At 45.9% G+C, this 19,978-nt stretch overlaps 1 protein-coding gene across 4 annotated transcripts; it reads right to left on the bottom strand.

Moving 5' to 3' along the window:
- Positions 1–4,084: 4,084 nt before the first annotated feature.
- On the bottom strand, positions 4,085–18,327 carry ZNF660 (zinc finger protein 660). Of its 4 annotated transcripts, none has more exons than XM_062200537.1 (4): positions 18,270–18,327; positions 17,220–17,307; positions 16,188–16,301; positions 4,085–9,428 (listed from the first exon to the last, which is right to left on the bottom strand). In XM_062200537.1, exon 4 carries the CDS (start codon positions 9,249–9,251, stop codon positions 8,256–8,258), a length of 996 nt encoding a protein of 331 aa, XP_062056521.1. In that variant the 5' UTR covers positions 9,252–9,428; positions 16,188–16,301; positions 17,220–17,307; positions 18,270–18,327; the 3' UTR covers positions 4,085–8,255. The 4 variants fall into 4 exon arrangements, with proteins under 4 accessions (XP_062056521.1, XP_062056520.1, XP_062056519.1 ...); XM_062200536.1 differs by having other exon boundaries at positions 18,198–18,281; XM_062200535.1 differs by lacking the exon at positions 18,270–18,327 and adding an exon at positions 17,614–18,048.
- Between the last annotated feature and the right edge of the window lie 1,651 nt (positions 18,328–19,978).

Below are 19,978 nucleotides of genomic sequence, written 5' to 3'. Positions count from 1 at the left end.
TAACCATTGCAATAGATGTAGAATAAGCTTGTTTTTAGATGTGTTTTATTTTATTTAAAAGACAGAGTTATCGAGAGAGACAAGAGATCTTCCACCTGCTGGTCACGCCTCACCTGGCCACAGCAGCCAGGGCTGGGCCAGGCAGAAACCAGGAGCCAGGAGCTTCAAATAGGTCTCCCACATGGATGCAGGGGTCCCAGCACTTGAGCCATCTCCTGCAGCTTTCCCAGGCTCATTAATAGGGAACTGGATCAAAAGATGATGGTGTTATAAGTGGCAACTTAACCCATTACACCACAATGCTGGCGCCTAGAATAAGGTTTTGATAAAATTCAACATTCTCGGGGCAGGCACTGTGGCGTAGCAGGTAAAACCACTCCTGCAGTGCCAGCATTCCTAAGGGCGCCAGTTAGTGTCCTAGCTAGTCCACTTCAAATCCAGCTCCCAGCTAATGCACCTGGGGAAGCAGTGGGAGATGGCCCAAGTTCTTGGGCCCTTGCACCCACATGGGAGACCTGGAAGAAGCTTCTGGCTTCTGATCGGCCCACCAGCTCCAGGCACTGCAGCCATCTGGGAAGTGAACCAGCAGATGGAAAATCTTTTTCTCCCTTCCTCTGCCTTTCTGTAATTCTGTCTTTCAAAGAATTAAATAGGGGCTATGGCGCAGTGGGTGGCCTGAAGCACCGGCATCCCATATGGGTGTTGGTTCTAGTCCTGGCTGCTCCTCTTCTGATCCAGTCTCTGCTATGGCCTGGGATAGCAGTAGAAGATGGTCCAAGTCCTTGGGCCCCTGTGCCTGCGTGGGAGACCTGGAGGAGGCTCCTGGCTCCTGGCTTCGATTGGCACAGCTCCGGTCATTGCGGCCATCTGGGGAGTGAAGTAGCAGATGGAAGACTTCTCTATCTCTACCTCTCTCTGTAACTCTGTCTTTCAAATAAATAAAATAAATCTTTAAAAAAAGAATTAATTACATCTTTTTAAAAAACCTCAACATTCTCCCCTGATTTAGGAATTTAGAAACACAGTGAATTTGGAATAAGAGATCCTCCATCTGATAAAAAAAAACTATAAAGATTTTTTTTTTTTTTTTTTTTTGACAGGCAGAGTGGATAGTGAGAGAGAGAGACAGAGAGAAAGGTCTTCCTTTTTGCCGCTGGTTCACCCTCCCATGGCCGCTGTGGCCAGCGCATCTCACTGATCCGAAGCCAGGAGCCAGGTGCTTCTCTCGGTCTCCCATGCAGGTGCAGGGCCCAAGGACTTGGGCCATCCTCCACTGCCTTCCCGGGCCATAGCAGAGAGCTGGCCTGGAAGAGGGGCAACCGGGACAGAATCCGGTGCCCCAACCGGGACTAGAACCCGGTGTGCCGGCGCCGGAAGGCGGAGGATTAGCCTGTTAAGCCACGGCGCCGGCCAAAAACTATAAAGATTTTCTAGCTAGCGTGATATTTAATAGTGGAGGACTATGTGCCCCTGAGATCATGAAGATAAGGAAGATGCCTGCTTTCACACTTCTACAGAACGCTGGACTTGGAGGGTCTTGAGAGTGCGGGTAAGTAAAGAAAAAGTAGGGGGGAGGGGAAGGAGGAGAAGGGAAGGCATCGGCTTATAAAGGAAGGGTTTTGAATTTCACCATTGACTCACTGTTTATTTAATCCTCAAATACATGAGGATTTGCAAATATCTGTTATAAATTCTATTTTAATTCCATGCATGTTCTGCAGTTACTGAGTGTTTTTTAATTTATTTATTTGCAAGTCAGAGTTACACAGAGAGAGGGGTGGAGTGAGAGAAAGAATCTCCCATCTGCTCTCTCTCTGACCTTGGGTGCATTTCCTCATGTACATATGCCAACTGGTACTCAGCTGAATATCCTAGGGGGACCCATCACAGACACACAGAATTCTCTGTGAAGGTTTCACCCTTCCAGGATTCCATGTTGTGAGCTGTTCTGCCTTAGTCCCTTTGGATTCTGAGCTCTGTCTCTTCAATTCAAAAACTTTGCCAGGGCCCCCCTCTCCCTCGGTGCCTGGGTGAGCTATGTCACCGAGGGCCATGTTTCCCTTAGTGTGCTTGGCTTTTGCAGGGGGTGGAAAGCCCAGGCTTCTCACTTCAAGTTTGGGCAATTTTGAAAGGCCACCCAAGTCTGACTGCCTCTGAAGTCTTTGCTGTGACTCAAACACAGCTAACTACTCCCACTGCTAATACTGCTTCCTTCCTCTCTAATGACGTTAGTCCCAGTAATGCTCTCTGATAAGTTTTCTGCTTTATATCCTGTCTCAGAGTTTACTTGCTGGACTAGTCATATTTTCCTCACCATAACAAAATGCCCAAGATAAGCTATGTGTGGAGGAAGAAAGTTTATTTTGGTTCACGGTTTTGAGGTTCACTGTCCCACTAGGGTAGGCCCCATTGGTTCAGCCATCTGGTGAGGTTAGAGGCTGGCAGTAGTGGAGCGTGTGCAGAAGGAACACAGAGCAAGCCAGGAGGTAGAGAGAGAGTTGGCCCAACTCAGCCTTTTATAACCAACCCTCTCAGAACTTCCAAGGGCACACTCTCCATGTTCTAAGGACTTCCCAGTAGGCCTCACTTTCTCAACACCATAACTGGATTAATTTCTCCCCTCTCAGTACCATCAACTTAGGACTCTGGAAGTTAACCAACTATATGGATTCAGGAGCCATAGCCCATTGAAACCATAGCACTTGCTAAAATGCTGAGCTTAAAATAACTCAGGTTTTAAAACTGTTAAATTGTAAATAACTGCTGCAGGTATATTTGGAAGTGTATATTTTATATTACTTTCTTGGTTGGGTGTTGCTCACATTTGAACTCCAAACTATCATGACGATTGGCTCACATCAATTACTAGAGACTTATTTTCCACTTAAGTACCAGGAAATGTCCTGTAAGCCTCTTTGATGCTTTCCTTTGCTCCCTTTTTCTAATCCTTGCTGTTACTCAGGGCACAGTCCTGGGTCTGGCCTTCTTGTTTAGATCTCATTTCTAATTTTCCACCTCTTGCAAGCCCAAAGACTCAAATCCTGCGCTGTGTGATTGCTAAACTGCCTCATGACACCCAAAGGCACCATAAATCCACTTACCTTTCTGGCTTCCACTTATTCTTCATTTTTGGCTTTGAGGATTTATTTTATTGAAAGTCCTTTAAAAGGACATTTCCATTTTATCCAGCATTTCTAGGTGTCTTGATACTCTAATTTGCTATATTCTATTTTTCTAGAGAGCTCTCTCATAAATCCTGTGGTTAAACCAACACTGAAAATGTGGCAGCAGTCAGATTCAGTACTGTTTACTAACTTATCATATGATCATATAAACTTTGGTACATGTGCCAATAATTTTGTGATTTATAAGATCTTCCAAGGGAAAGTGGATAATTATAATAAAAGTAGTTATGTAGAGTCAAGGCCCTTAAAGGATCTGTCTGATTCCCACTGCCAAAGTTTTATTGTATATCAATTCATAGTCCTCCCTCCAAGCTGAGTATGTAGGGACTGGGAAATCTATTTGTAGGCATCAAACAATTCCTGATGATCCCCAAGTTTGTAGCTCGCTGGCCTTCATTTCAGAGACTGGCTGTACCTGCAAATCTAGAATCCATATGGTCCAACCCTGCCATGTGGACTTGAAATAATCCGTGGGAGAAGTGGAGACTAGTCAGGTTCTAACTAGTTAGCCATAGGCTCCAGAAAGGAGTCTGCTCTCTTTTTACCCCTAAAATCTACCTTTGGGAACAGAGATGGGCTTCAGAGAACATGGCTGCTGTTTATATAGTCAACTGAGGGCTACATAATAGTGGGGGTTTGAAACACAAATAAGGCAAGAGGGGGTGAGCCAAAAACTGTCTGGATCCATCCTTTAAGAAAGTAACAGGAAAGAAATTACTAACAGAGAGCTCTCAAATACATATTTTAAGAATGAAAACAAGCTTCATGTAGCATTTACATAAAAAACAAGCCAGAGTCACTTCTTCATTCTAAAAACAGCTGCTTAAAGAAAAGCTTGAAATATTTTCTTCCCACTCTGAACAAAGGAAGCAAAAAGAAATAAAATCATCAAGGGTATGTATAAGAATAGCAGATGTTTATTGGAGGAATACCACTATTTCCTGAAAAAAACAATTTTAAGACTGTAGTTTTATAAGAGGTAATTGAAGACAGTTTATTGACTAAAATCTAAAAAATGAGCATCCCTCATTTAAATGATAGGAAATAACTTTTAAAAAGACATCATCTGTCAACAAGGACACAGGACTGCAATGAAATCTAGTACAGGATTTAGAGTCAACATCATTACTCAGCTACTTAAAGCTCTTTTTGGTTTTAATTTTCTTCCAAGTGAGACCTAAAACAGGACATACTATCTACAAAAAAGATCTCTAGGTCCAGGCAGACACTTCCCTCTCTAAGAATTCTTTCTGCCTTACGTACTTCCCTTGAATCAAGCTATATGAAGTTTTATTTCCCACTTCCTTCTCAACTAAAAAGGAGCATACATATTTTTATTCCACACAGAAGTACTTCTATAATATCAGAATACTTGTGGCTAGGAAAATTTGGGGTACTAAAAATAAATAAATAAATAAGTGAATAAGTGTTAGTGGCTGGCAGATGACAAGCACAGGGATGGGGTAACACAGCATAGTCTATTTCACTTCAAAACGCCTAGGGTTCTGATGGAGACAGAAACTAGCAACTGAGGGACCGCCGAGCGAACACTGCCCTTAGGAAGCAGCCAGGTTTGCATCAGGACAAGAAAGTGTAGAACACCAGAGGTTGTTATGAAAGGGCTTGATAGGATGCCAAGGGCTGCGTGCTTCAACTTTGACCAACGGCTGGTACTCCTGTAGACTCGAGCAGGAAGGTGGGTGACCCGTTCAAATTATACTGACCTGAAAGAATTCAGGGACCTGTCGTCACTGCTGACTCCTGCAACGTATGCAGGCATCAGCCTAGAAGATGAATGAGGGCTTCCTCATGGGACCCTAATCCTAGCTTGCCTGGGGCAAGAAATCGGAGGCTATTCTGTATTCCGATGTCTGGATGCGAGATATTATGTCCTTCCTAGAAGATACTTTCATAGATCATAAAGTCTTTTAAGATGAAAAAGCCCATTAAAGCAAAGAATTACAGACCCATGACACAGTGATGGGAACATGTTTTGCTCAGAAAATATCTGCTCAGCAATTCAGGGAGCATCAACAGTCAGTGACGATGTCACAGCCCTATCTCCTGAATGAAGCAAATCTGTTCCAGGCCTTCCAAGCCCTGCTTCAAATAAATATGCCAACAGGGAATACTGCATCACAAAATCATGTGCAAAGCACTATCGTATCAAACAGGAGCTTTTTTTTTTTTTTCATATAAATACTTAATTTTCACACCCGTCACTTCTTTTTTTTTTTTCCAGTAACAAGGAAGGAATATATAACCCTTCAATCTAAATTATGAGCTACAGCAGAGGGCATTGTGGAACAAGGTGGTTAAGCCTCTGCTTCAGACACGGACATCCCATACCCAAGTGCATGGGATCCAGTTCCACCTCAGACTCTGCTCAGCCTCCTGCCAACATGGCCAGGAAGCAGCTGATGATGGTTCAAGTACTGAGTCCTTGCCACCCATGTGGGAGACCCAGGTGTAAACCCAGGCTCCTGGCTTTGGGTTGGCCCAGCCCCAGCTGCCACAGGCATTTAAGAAGTGAACCAGTGCAAGACCTCTCTTTCAGTCTCATTCTGCCTTTCAAATAACACACTTTTAAAGACTTGGGGACGCAGAAAAAATTATGAGGTTCAAATACAGGTCATAAATCTCAGAGAAGATTGACAGCAACTTCCTTACGAAACCATGCTCAAATAACTGTCCAGATGCAATCATCTGGTTTCACATTCACACAGAAACCATCCTGGGCAGAGGCACTTTCGTATAAAGAAGGGAAAATGAACTGCAAAGTCAGATCTGAGCTCAAATTCTGACTTAATTAGCCAGTCATCTAACCTCACCAAGACTGTTTTCTTGTGCAAATTATGGGAAGATTGAGATAACATATTCTCCACGGTTCCTGAAACAATGAAGTACTCTGTGCATAAGATAAATGGCACTGGCCTTAGGGAATGGGGAGCTTTTAAGTGTTCTCAGATGGATTCTGGACTAAGAACTTACAAGTTTCAAATACTATTTGAAGATGGGCTAAGGCTTTCTTGGAGGCTGGCATAAGGAAAGGCAGAGGAAGCCACTGAACAAATGTAGTGTTGACTACTCAGTACCACCCTTCCCTTCTTTTGGGAAAGGTTTTTTTTTTTTTTTTTCTCAATGATGAAAGGAACCAAAGAGAGTCTCTACTTCTTATTTACAGACTTTGAAGGAGCTGTGTGAAGAAAAACTTGCAGCTGGGGAAACTGCCTTGCAACCACAGGGTTATGAACAATGCAATATGCAATATGAACAACGGCAATATGCTGACAACTGTGGTGTTAACGTGGATGTTTGATGAACCGCTAAGTCACCAAGCAAAATTTCAAACTGCTTACCTCTATTCTCCCCCTTAAGTAAATCATCAGTGTTCTTAAGTCTATACTACCATTTGGTACTGTTCATTACACCTGAAAATACTACCTTTGGCAAAACTCCTCCTCAGTCACCCTCGGTGAAGTGTTTAGAAATACCATGCCAATGCCCTACACCTAAGCTATTACTGTTTACCAAGTACCAGGCTTGTTGTACATTATGTGCATTATTTAATTTCATCTTTACAACAATCCTATGAACTATTCCTCTTTTACAGGAAAGTCTGAGGCTCACAGCAGTAAAGTGACTTATCTGAAATCAACACACTAGTGTGTGGTAGATCTGGAACTAGAACACAGATCTCACCCACCCTAAAGCACATTTAGCTACTAAGCTCTACAGAACATATGACAGCAGACTTCCACTAGTTTTATATTAATGGTAACTCTTTAAAGTGTTTGAGCCTACAATTCTTTCAATTTCACAAAGCCATTTTTCTTCTAGTTGTTTAGATACATACAGAAAAAAATGGAGCCTAAGTAGTTCTCTATCATCTGTGGATCCTCCCATAACCATAGGATGCAGTGTTCTTTTAACCTAACAGTGATCACACATTTTGTTGACAACTGTCAAGTCAGCTTATCTTAAAAGACAAAGGGTTGGTGTCTGTGATTCCACTGAGCAGGAAACAGGCTCCATTGGAAGTGACTTGCTTATGGGTCCTCTGCTGCAAAGTGCCAGGACCAGTGAGGATACTTTGAAAAGTTCAAGGAAGATGAAGTTAAAAAATATGTTGGTGCAAAAAACATTTTGAAATCCATGCAAAGAGTGTTCAAAAAGTTTATGGAAAGTGCATATTATGAAAAAACTATGTATGGAATAGTTTTGTACCAAAATAAACATCTTTTAATTTTCCATGAATTTTTTGAAGTACCCTCTTGCATTGGTTTGCAATCCTGGAACTTGCCTCTGTATACATATGCCTTTCCTAACACTGTTGAATGAACATGGGTATGTACTAACTGCACTGAAAAAAATACTGTACTTTTTTCCTGAATATAAAAGTAGCGCATTCTCATTGTAGAAAATCTAGAAAGCATAGAAAAGTATACACACAAAAATAGAAACCATCTATAATCCTATTACCCAGAGATAATCACTGTTAACATTTTTAGTTTTGGTTTACTACCTTCCCTTTGTTACCTACACATACACATTTAAAAAAATTTGGATTATATGTCATTGTTTTCCCTTCTTTGTTCCATTTTATCCAAATCATTTCTCTGTGGCATTAAATATTCTTTAAAACTGCTTATAATGGCTATCCAAAAATCACACAGATGGACTGCTGTTCATTTAAATCCAGTACCACTAAAAAAACTAGTTTTCTTTTTTCCAGTTATGTGTGATGCTGGCATGAGTATCCCTTTTTTCAATCTAAGTATACTTTTCCCTATATGAAATCCTAGAAATTCATGAGGATACTTAAAAACTGTTTTTCAGAAAGGGGTAATTAGCCCTATGACCAAGAGTATTTGTTAGGATCACATACTGCACAACAAACTTTCTAACAGTGATAAACTGCAAATAAGGCAGTGGTCTCAAATGATTATACCACCTGGCGACACTGTAGCTTCGTTTTGGTTAAGTACACTCAGTGTTTACATGGCAAGATTATCCCACAATGTTATTCCTCAGAACGTATCCCGGTCCTTCAGTGACGCATGACTGTATTTATGAGGCTTCTCTCTCTTCATTATGTTTTCTCTGATGTTGAATAAGTTGTGAGCTATAGCGATAGGCTTTCCCACACTCACTACATTTGTATGGTTTCTCCTTAGTGTGGGTTCTCAAATGTAGAATAACTTGAGATGTCTGCCTGAAGGTTTTCCCACATTCGTTACATTTGTAAGGCTTCTCTCCAGTGTGAACCCTCTGATGATCAATAAGGTTTCGATTGGAAGTGAAAGCTTTCCCACACTCATTACATTTGTAAGGTTTCTCTCTACGATGAAGTCTCTGGTGTTCACTGAGGGTCTTCTTTAAGATGAAAGCTTTGCCGCACTCATCACATTCATAAGGCTTCTCCCCAGTGTGAATTCTCTGGTGGTCCATAATCTTTGTATTAGAACCACATGTTTTCCCACACTCCTTACATTTGTAAACTTTCTTTCCTTTGTGCATTCTCTGATGCTGAGTAAGGTTTGAACTCCGGCTAAAGGCTTTCCCACACTCGATACAAGTATAAGGCTTCTCCCCAGTGTGAACTCTGTGATGGGAAATCAGTCCTGAACTCCGGCTAAAGGCTTTCCCGCACTCCTTACATTCGTAAGTTTTCTCCCCACTGTGGATTCCCTGGTGCCGAATGAGGTGCGACTTACCACTGAAACATTTCCCGCATTCACTGCAAGTATAGGGCTTCAGTCCAGTGTGGATTCTCCGGTGAACAACAAGGTTGGAGCTATGACTGAAGGCTTTCCCACACTCCTTACATTTGTATGGTTTCTCTCCTGTGTGGATTCGCTCGTGTACTGTGAGGTTTGCACTCTGGCTAAAGGCTTTTCCACACTCGGCACAAACATACTGTCTCTTCTCAGCCTGAACGCTCTCATTTGTTGCGGGGTCACAGTTCTGACTACCATCTTTCTCAGATTCTTGGTCACTCAGGTCTGTGAGGGTTTTATTGTCTTTAACCATCTTATGTTTGAAGTTTCTCGTCTTTCTCCTCATTTTCTCCTACGTGAAGCATTCCAATGGCTTCTAAAGTCTTCTCTTTTCCTTTTAAGGAAACTTCTACATGTTTATCTCTTTGGCAACAGCTCCACGGAATTCTATTGACAGCATGATTCTGATTTTTCAGGAATGTTGCTTTGGAATCAACATCTCCTCAGTCCCACTTATCACCATCTGACAGAGAAACAGAAATTGCACTTGTCACCTGTACTCTGTACTGGAACAAGAAGAATTACCTCAGGACATATCTCAGGACATAATAGGTAGACCACAGGCACAGGCTCAAGGGCAAGGGAACTGATGAAAACAAACGAGGAAAGAGAAGTGACCCAGAGAGGCCAGGGTGGAAGCTTATGGAAAGCCAGAGGTGGCAAGGAGCCCAAGAGGTCCAGCAGCAGAATTAGCAATGAATAGTATAAAATTTGCCCTGGTTTCTTCCTGCCTCATCTTCTAATCCCAGAATTGGATGCATTTAATTCCAAATGGCAGGCTAAACTATAATCTGGGTCCTAGAAAATGTGAACCACAAGATCCTCAGTTCAGTAGCTCAGATGAATAATCTTCAGATTGGCCTGGCTTTTAGCTCTTGCTGACTTATCCTCTAGTTGTAATGATACAAGAGCTGGCACATAATGGGTATTCAAAAACTGTGCTACAGAACAGCAACAGGTGTTCTGTCTTTGGGTACAACTAGGATCCTATTTTTTGTTCTAAGTCCCGGTAGTAAGCCCCAGATGACACCCTTGTTTGTAAGCCCTTCCTTGATAAGTGGTGACACAAGTCTTCCAGTGCCAGAGACTGGCTGCCTCACAGCCACTTCACAGAGGCCTGCCTGTAGCAGCACACAGCTTTATGTGATAGTTTCATCTGTCTGCTTTCACCATGCTATTACTGATAGACCGGGGCTACTGAGTGAATCTGAGAACCTAAATGAGGGAAGAAGGTTAAAGCATGGCAGAGAGAAGCTCTGATAGGACCCTGCCTGGCATAATAGGAAAGTATCTTAAGGAGAGCAAAAGGGTGAGAGTAGGAGAGAACACAACCAAGAATGGCTGATACCTAGAACCACATGAGCAGGAATTTCCCAACTGGTCTGACATGAAACTCTGGACATACAGATAACCCTGCAGATCTCAAATCTGGAGGGCATTGGGTTGTAAAAGACCCAAAAAACAGGCCAGCACTGTGGCATGGTAGGCTAAACCTCTGCCTGTGGTGCCAGCATCCCACATGAGCACCAATTGCTGTCTTGGCTGCTCCTCTTCTGATCCAGCTCCCTGTTTATGGCCTGGGAAAGTAGAAGAAGATATCCAAAGTGCTTGGGCCCCTGGGCCCACATGGGAGATCTGGAGGAAGCTCCTGATCAGCTCAGCTCTGCCCATTGTGGCCATTTGGGGAGTGAACCAGTGGATAGAAGACCTTTCTCTCCGTCTCTCCCTCTCTTTGTCTGTAGCTCTATCTCTTAAATAAATAAATCTTAAAAAAAAAAATCTAAAAAAACCCCCCAAAACCCAAAAACCCAAACATGACTCTAAGATATTAAGACATGACTAACTTTCCATTTATTATGTTCCTTTCCAGAATTTTCCATATGCATATTTTTAGGTAATTAAACAAACATTGTGTATATTTTCATAGTATACAGCATGATGTTTTGATATATGTACACACCATGGAATGGTTAAATCAAAATAATTAGCATACCTATTGCCTCACATACCTACTTTTTTGGGGAGTGAGAACATTTAAAATCTACTCTCAGCAACTTTCAAGTATATAATACACTGTGCTTAACTATAATTACCATGTTGTACAACAGATTTCCTAAACTTTGCTGTCCTGAAATTTTCTAAACTTTGCTGTCCTGAAATTTTCTATCCTTTGACCAACATCTCCCCAGTCCCTCTCCCATTTAATTTTTTAAGTATTTTTCCATGTTGCTCTTTAATCTTCATTGGATCCTTTTATGGCTACAAACACATCACTAGTTAAATTCCTATGTTATCTGCCATTTTGCTAGTAGTAGACATTTCCGTTGTTCCTTGAGGTTTAACCACTATTTTCCTTTGTCTCACAGCTTTCTGACAAACTGAGCCATGCTCTCTGGAGGAGGGATATTTCCAATGAGAGTTCAAGACCCACAAGAAGGGAACTGCAAAGGTTGCAATTCACGGCTCAGGAGGACAGGTGCCACTGGTTGCACACCATGCACAGACTGACGCCCAAGAGACGGAGGGTCAGCAGAAAGGATGGAGGGGGAGCTGGATTCCTGACAAGGTCTGAGCTCACTCTTTTTTTTGTTTTGTTTTTGACAGGCAGAGCGGATAGTGAGTGAGAGAGAGAGAGAGAGAGAGAGAGAGACAGAGAGAAAGGTCTTCCTTTTTGCCATTGGTTCACCCTCCAATGGCCGCTGCGGCCGGCGCATCTCGCTGATCCGAAGCCAGGAGCCAGGTGCTTCTCCTGGTCTCCCATGCGGGTGCAGGGCCCAAGGACTTGGGCCATCCTCCACTGCCTTCCCGGGCCATAGCGGAGAGCTGGCCTGGAAGAGGGGCAACCGGGACAGAACCCGGTGCCCCAACCGGGACTAGAACCCGGTGTGCCGGTGCCGCAAGGTGGAGGATTAGCCTGTTAAGCCACAGCGCCGGCCTTGAGCTCACTCTTTCAGCTGCTGCTACTTCTCATCATGGAAGATGAAGCAGGTGAAGGAAACTCGATGAGAAGCCAGGGGCTGCAGGGCAGATGGAACAGCAAGTGAACTCACTTCCAGACTTTTCTGAGAAGATGGATGGCTCTCTCGGATATCCTTTTCCATTTCTAATCTTGTCTGAAACTTCTCTTTTCTTTGTGTATTCCTTAAAAAATTATCTGGTACCCTGTTCTGTACGTACCCTGTCTTGGGCCCAACAGGGAATATTTAAAAAAGCACAGCTACAAACTGAATGTTGTGTCTCTTTAAAATTCTTATGTTGAAGTCCTAACGTCCAATGTGCTTGTATTTGGGGACAGCCCTGATTATCTCCTTACAGGTAATAAGGACGGGCACTGGTCCAACATGAGGAGGCATGAGACAGCTCTCACTCTCCCTGTATGTACGCAGGCAAAGGTAACGGGAACACACAGCAAGAAGGTGGGCATCCTCACGCCAAGGTGAGAGCCCTCAACAGAAACAGAATTGGCTGATCACCCCAATCTCATAGCTTCTGGAACTGTGAGAAAATACATTTCTGTCATCTAAGGCATCTGGTCTATGGTATTTTGTTATGACAGCCTAAGCAGACTAACACAAGCATGAAATATCATACCTACTTTTAAGGAACATACAATGGAGTAGTATGACAAAATAATAAAGAGAAGAAGTTACAAATTCACAAATCGCCCAAGCAGGAGATGAAGTAGAGAGCGGCTAGGGAAGGGAGGAGCAATTAATTACAGGGGCTTGGGATGCTGGGGAAAACTCAGAATTTAGGCTAAGCTGCAGAAAATGAGCAGTGACTGTTTTCTCAAAAGGAAGGTGGCATAGTGCTGGTGTACTTAAAAACAAGTGGGAAGCCTGGGTGTCTAATGAACCTGTTAGGTTGCCACTTGAGATGCTCACATCCCTCTCAGAGTTCTCAGTTCGAGCCCTGGCTACTCCACTTCTTCTTATTTATTTATTTATTTATTTATTCATTCATTCATTCATAGGCAGAGTTACAGAGAGAGAGAGATAGATACAGGTCTTCCATCTGCTGGTTCACTCCCCAAATGGTGGCAACAGCCGGAGCTGGGCTGATCTGAAGCCAGGAGCCTGGACTGCCTTCCGGGTCTCTTTCACATGGGTGCAGGGGCCCAAGCACCCAAGCCATCTTCTACTGCTTTCCCAGGCAGGGAGATGGATCAGAAATGGAGCAATCAGGAATTGAACTGGTGCCCATATGGGATGCTGGTGCCACAGGCAGAGGCTTAACCTACTACGCCACAGTGCCGGCCCTCTACTCTACTTCTGTTTATTTATTTATTTTTTATTATTTTTTAAAAAATTTTTTGACAGGCAGAGTGGATAGTGAGAGAGAGAGACAGACAGAGAGAAAGGTCTTCCTTTTTGCCGCTGGTTCACCCTCCAATGGCCGCCGCAGCCGGCGCATCACGCTGATCCGAAGCCAGGAGCCAGGTGCTTCTCCTGGTCTCCCATGCGGGTGCAGGGCCCAAGGACTTGGGCCATCCTCCACTGCCTTCCCGGGCCATAGCAGAGAGCTGGCCTGGAAGAGGGGCAACCGGGATAGAATCCGGCGTGCCGGTGCTGCAAGGCGGAGGATTAGCCTATTGAGCCGTGGCGCCGGCCCCTCTACTCTACTTCTGATCTAGCTTCCTGCTAATGCAAACTTTGGGAGGCAGCAGGTGATGGCCCAAGTACTTGGGTCCCTGCCACCCTCTGGGAGACTCAGGCTCAGCCTAACCCTGGATGTTGTGGGTATTTGGGGAATGAACCTGCAGATGGACGATCTCTCTTCATCTCTCTCTTTCCTACCCTCTCATTTCTCTGCCTTTCAAGTAAGATGAAATTAAATTAAAAATAAAAAAGGAAGTTGTCTTTAAAAAAGTGGGAGTTTACAATATAGTCTAAGCTCCATGCCGAGGGGCGAGGGGGGGGGGGGCTGGTACTGTGGCACAGTGGTACAGCAGGTTAAAGCCCCAGCTTGTAGTGCAGGCATTCCATATGGGTGCAGGTTTAAGTCCCGGCTGCTCCACTTTAGATCCAGCTTTCTGCAATGGCCTGGGAAGGCAGTAGAAGATGGCCCAAGTCCTTGGGACCCTGCATTCATGTGGGAGACCTGGAAGAAGCTTCTGGCTCCTGACTTCAGATCAGCTCAGCTCCAGCTGTTGCGGCCAACTGAGGAGTGAGCCAGTGGATGGAAGCTCTCTCTCTCTTTTTTCTCTCTCTGGCTCTACCCCTCTCTGTAACTCTGTCTTTCAAATATAAAATAAATCTTTAAATTTCGAACATAAATCTTTAAAAACAAAATAAAAAAGTTCCACGCTGGCAGATTCTGTTCACCACTGATTCTCAGCACCTAGAACAGTTCCAGGCACGTAGTAAGCACTCAGATTTTTCTCATCATTGAATGAATGAAAGAATCAAGTTACCTGAAGCGAGTCCAGCCAGAACACTGAAATTACAAGGCAAAACAAAGAGGTATAGAACTTGACGGTACACAGGAGACAAGCTCTAAACACCAGAGTGACATCTGCCCTTAACTTTCTCCACTCTATGTTCTTTTTTCTACCTTGATATTTTCTCTCCTGTTAGTTTTCTTCTCTTTCTCACTTGTCAATATAGTTTTTCTTTTTTAAGATTTATTTATTTGGCAGCCACAGTGACAGAGAGAGAAGGGGAGATACACAGAGAGAAAGATATTCCAGCTGCCGGTTCACTCTCCAAAATTACTGCAACAGCCAGGTCTAACCAGACCAAAGCCAGGAGTCAAGAACTCCAATCCCAGTCTTCCACACAGGTGGCAGGGGCCCAAGGACTTGGACCACCTTCTGCTGCTTTCCCAAGTGCATTAGCAGGAAGCTGGATCATAAGTGGAACAGTGAGGACTGGCACTCGGATATGCAAGCTGGCATTGCAAGCAACAATTCAACCAGCTGAAACACAATGCCACCCCCTCAATATAGTTTTTCAAACATTGCTATTCATTTCCCCTAATTCCCATATACCCCACCCTCAGTCATCTCTGCGAACATTTATTTGTCTCTTAGCTTCAGGAAGTAGAAAACAGAAGAGAGAGGCAGTTGGTGTATTCCATGGGGAATAAACTAAGGAAAATGAAAAAAGTCTAAGAGGTGCCACCCAGGGGTAGTATAATCATATGTTCTGGTTTTCCAGAATAGTGCTGGCTTATACCTGCTGTCCCAGTATCAAAATTAATAATGTCCCCCTTAACTTAGAAAAGTATCCCAGTTTGTACAAGAATTTTTTATCAGTCTATCCTAAAGTGAAATTAGGGGAGTGCATTAAGATCAGGCTGATGGTTTGGTTTGGGGAGGGATGGAGTTGGAGGGGGACTGGAGGAAGGGGAATGAGTTGGCATACAACTTTAGGAATGCAGTATGGGTGAACATTATTCAGCTTAGCATTTTATAGAAACCTGCTAAGTGTTTGTTGAATCAGTAAACAATGATTGAGATAGCAAGACCCAACAGTGAAATTCAGCTATGTCCAAGAAAGTACCCACACACTCAGAATGGATATATGACTGACAGAAACAATGCAAGGTCATCAGATCCACAAATGGGTATGAAGAATGATTGTGTAACTTAGCGAGGTGGGGCATGGGAGATACTTTAGACATGGGAAGGAATGTCAGGAATGCAAATATGAGGACAGTCTGACAGATGACAAAGGGGTCACAAAATGCATGAGCTGGGTTAGAGTGAGACTGGGTTAGAGTGAGAAGCAGGGAGAAGGAGAAAGGCACAGGACGTGTGCTGTGTCGGAAGCCGCGAGGAGGAAGCAGGCCTGAAAGGGGACTGGGGAGGCCAGGCTGAGGAGAGATTCACGGAAAGGAAACTCAACCATTCGCTGTTCTCTGCTTGACCGAATGGAAAATTCCCTCCAAAATCCCCAAGAATGGCCAGGCACTAGGGAGGTTGGGGTCTCGGCTAGAGAAGCAGAGAAAAACGTGAAGCCAGACACTCGTGGTTTCTAGGCAACCGTGCACAAAGGGGCAGGCTCAGATGGTCAGTGAATGAATGAGGACGAAGAGGCCCTGCAGATCACCAACCCACAAATCCCCCAGGCTCTTCGGATCCCAGGCCTGTCCACTTCAGGCTGTGAGACACAAAGGGCAGAGCGCTTTCCCAGAAAGAGTGGTAGTAGGGGTGGGGGTGGAGAGAACAGCGCCTGCACCAGAGCCAGTAGAGAGCGATAAAGAGAGAGAGCGGCTTTACCCCAGAGGCCATGTTCCTTTCCTCTGCCGATATCACCGGATTGTTCAGGTCCCTCTGAGTAATGGCCACATGGTTCTTGGTTACTGCAGTGGAGTGAGGATAAACAGGAAATACCTGAAAATAAATTGGAGAGACAAATGAGCGAAATGTGGGAAGTGAAGGGAGAAAAAAAAAAAACAACCAAGAAAATAGCAAGGGACTGCCTACTTTGAGAGAGAGAAAGGCCTAGGCCTTAAGAATAAAACAAGGGAGATGCCATAATGGGAAAAGCTGATTGTAACTGACTATAAATACAACAGCCTCTTTACCCATCAAAAATCACACAGCAAATCTGTGGAGTTGGCCTTGCACTAGGATTGCTGTGTCCCTTCTCACATGTACACGTTAAGCTCTAAGCTCCCAGGAAGCAGGGCCCATGATACTGACCTGTGCATACCGCACTGTGGCACAGAGAGGGGACAGCAAATGTTAGGTGACTTGAAATGTACCAAACAAGTTCAAGATTGTATCTAACATCCAGAGTGCTCCCCGTTGGGGATGGTGAATCTTCTGCACATCACCACCCCCACCACTCCTCTGCCCGGTCATCCTCTTTGGTCATCCTCTTTGTGTTTCGTATTATCTGACAAATACCACAACAGTGGACACACATTCCTGGCGATTCTGATAAGTGGGGACATCCAAGGGCCTAAGTTTCCTAAGAGACTGACCCAGGCCCACTATTCAGAGGCTCTTTGAACATCACAGCTGGAAGGGACCTCTCAGACCACCTAAGTCTCAAATGCACAGAACTTACAGGAGAGCTGGCAACCAATCCAAGTCCCATGACCATCAAATGTGAGTTATTGCTACATCACCTCTCCTTCCACCCCACAAATCCAGAGGCCTTCCTATCACTTCCACACTTTTTTCCTCCCCATTAACCATCAAGAAATGCTCCCTCTCAACCCTGGTCCCCACATCCCTTAGCGGGCAGGATTCCTGTGTCACAGTCTGGGTACCACCTGCCCAGGGGAGAAGGAAGGGACTCACCCTCACTCTGTGCACAGCAGCTTCACTCCCAAGGATCTGCCCAGCACAGATTTTTTGCCTGGTCTCCTCCTAATGGGGTCTCCAATCACTGTAAACAGATGGAGATGACAGCGTCTTCTAAGACCTCAACCCCAGTGGACACTCAGGGCAGTGTCCCATCCTGGGGAAATCTTCAAAACGGAACTGAGAGCAGTAAGGATGACCATGCTCATTTTAAAGACAAGGACGTGAGGCTCCCAGCGATGGACTAACGGGCCCAATGCCCCTGGGCGAGTGAGTGACCAGCTTCCTGTAGGGAGGCAGGCCTCAGTTCCCGGCGCCACGATCACTCCCTTCCACCCTATTCGGCTGACATCCGAGAGCCTCCACTCCCCTCAAAATGTGCAAAACGCACACTTCCTGGGAAGTTCTGTGTAAGGCCGCACACGGGGGTCCAGCTTGGAACTCGGCAGCGTCGAGGGCCTTTAGAAAGACCGAAGGCGTGTAGGGGCCGCTGGAAGCATGTTTTATTCCGGCGACCCTCTCAGCATTGCCGGGCCTCCCTGCAAACGTGTGTTGTGTCTTCCCCCTCCAGGAACTCAGGCCTCGGGCTCGCTGCTTCCTCCCCGCCGGGGCGCGCTTCTGCCTCGCGCATCCCTGACCGAATGCAAAAAGGAACGGACGAGGAAGCCCCGGGCCCGAGCGTCTGCGCTTCTCTCCGGCCGCCGGGCCACGCTTCAGGAGGCCGGAGTCCGGCCGGCGGACCCCCAGCCGAGAGGCACTGAGGACACAGCCCGGTCCGAGCGGGCGGCTGAGGAGCCCGGCGCCCACGGCCAGGACAAAGAGGTGGCGCGGAACGAGAACAAAAGCCCCTGAGCTGCCGCGCCCCCTCAGCAGCCGGCGTCCGCGTGGGAGGCCGCGGTCCCCGGCCCGGGCCCCGGCCCCGCTCCCCGGACCTAGCCCGAGCCCCGGCTCCAGAAAGCGGCGCACCCCTCGCACCCAGAGCGCCAGCCCCCTCTCTCCGCACCAAGCGGACAAGGAACTGCGTCAGCGACACCCCCTACTCCACACCCAGACCCTCCGGCCCTTCTAGGCAGCGGGAGGTTTCCTCATCTCTGTGCCCCCCGGGCCGGAGTCCTCCCGCCGCCTCGGAATCCCTGCGGGGTCCGCCCGCGCTCCTGGTCCCGCCTCCCACCCAGACTGTGCCCTACAATTGGCTGGGAGGACAGGCGGGCTGGGGAACGTCAGCCAATGAGAGGATGGGTGGAGCCTGGGGCAGGGGCTCGGTTAGCCGTGGGTGAGAGACCGAGGAGCGCGCCGCCGATCGCCACCCTCAGAGAGCACATCCCCGGCCGGCACTGCCGAGCGGAGCGGTCGTCGCCGGCGCCGTTCCTTCCACAGACTCGCCCTTTCCCGCTCGAAGCCAGGGTCAGCCGTCGGTGCAGAAAATGGCCTCCCTGCCCCGAAGGGCCTAAGTGAATACAGAACGTAGCCGCGAGCGAGGGGAGGGAGGGAGGCTGTGCTGAGGAGACCTTGGCGGGTGACAGCGAAGGTTTAGGACGCCGGAGGCTGTGGTGAGGGCGGCGGGCTGCTCTGACGACACGGGCTCCAACTTCCCGCCCAGCGACCTGTGCCTCAGGTGCAGAGATTTACTAGTTATGACACAGAGGGAGCCACGACGCTCCCGTGCATTCCTTGCACAGGACCTTGGTCTAACGTAAACCTTGTGAGGCAGTTTCAGCTCATGACCTGCATGGTTAAGGTTGCACTGGTTTCCCACCTGCAGATGGGCAAGGGTGGACGCAGGGAGGTTAAGGGGCTGTTGCAGCATCCCAGGTGAGAAGTGATGGGGGCGGTGAGAAATGGTTCTGCGTTTGTTTCGAAGGCGTGGCCAACATGCTTTACTAACGGACTGAATGTTGGCTGAGGATGGCCCCGTGGTTATTGTTCCGAGCAAGTAACTTAAGATTGTTTATTGGGAATGGAGTGGCCTCAAGGAGGAACAGCTCTAGGGAGAGGGAATCAATAGTTTCCAAGAGGAACCTCAAACAGCAATAGGAGTCTGGAGTAAAGGGAGGAAAATAATCTCATCTGATGATATACACTTGGAAGCTGTCACTGTCCAGGACAGGATGAGATCATGTAGGGAGTGACTGAAGAAACGGAAGTCATCTGAGAATTGAGCTCTTAGAACACTTGATCGGTCAGCAAATATGGACCGAATACTTCAGGTATACCAGGAGCTTTCTTAACTGTCTACTCATATAGGTGGTACAACTCTGCCACATTTCATAGAGATTGAGAAACAGAAAGGAGATAAGATGCCACGCATACACACCACCAGTTGATGCTGGAAGTAGAACTCACTTCTGCAGAGGAGAACAGACTATTGCCAACACACTAGGAAACATTTAAGAAGAATATGCCCTATAGTTCCGGGCAATTATACTCTTCAACTTGGTCTTGTTTTTCACCTACTCTTATTTGAAAGGGATCATTTATTCTGATTCAAGCTACTTGCCCCACATCTGTTTCCAGGAGGAAATAGTTACTCATTAATATTGTGGTCCAGTCATTCTCAGATTTTAGCAGTAAGAACCAGTTTGGATGCATGTTAAATTCCAGCCTGCACCCCATCCACCTTGTTGCTCTTACCCACAAGCATAGTTTTCTTCCCACAAAAATCCATTCAGTCCAGAATGACTTTGAGTAAAATAAATTACTCTCCACATGTGTGTTAAGTTCTTTTGCTTACTGATACCCATTTAAGGCTCCTCCCT

The sequence above is a fragment of the Lepus europaeus genome, chromosome 9 (genome assembly GCF_033115175.1).
Source record: "Lepus europaeus isolate LE1 chromosome 9, mLepTim1.pri, whole genome shotgun sequence".
Taxonomy (NCBI): domain Eukaryota; kingdom Metazoa; phylum Chordata; class Mammalia; order Lagomorpha; family Leporidae; genus Lepus; species Lepus europaeus.
The sequence above is the reverse complement of the archived record's forward strand: the minus strand, read 5'-3'. Positions and strand labels throughout refer to the sequence as shown.

Bases quoted from the DNA above. Each gene is read 5' to 3' on its own strand.
- ZNF660 (XM_062200537.1), bottom strand. From the start codon at position 9,251: ATGAGGAGAAAGACGAGAAACTTCAAACATAAGATGGTTAAAGACAAT.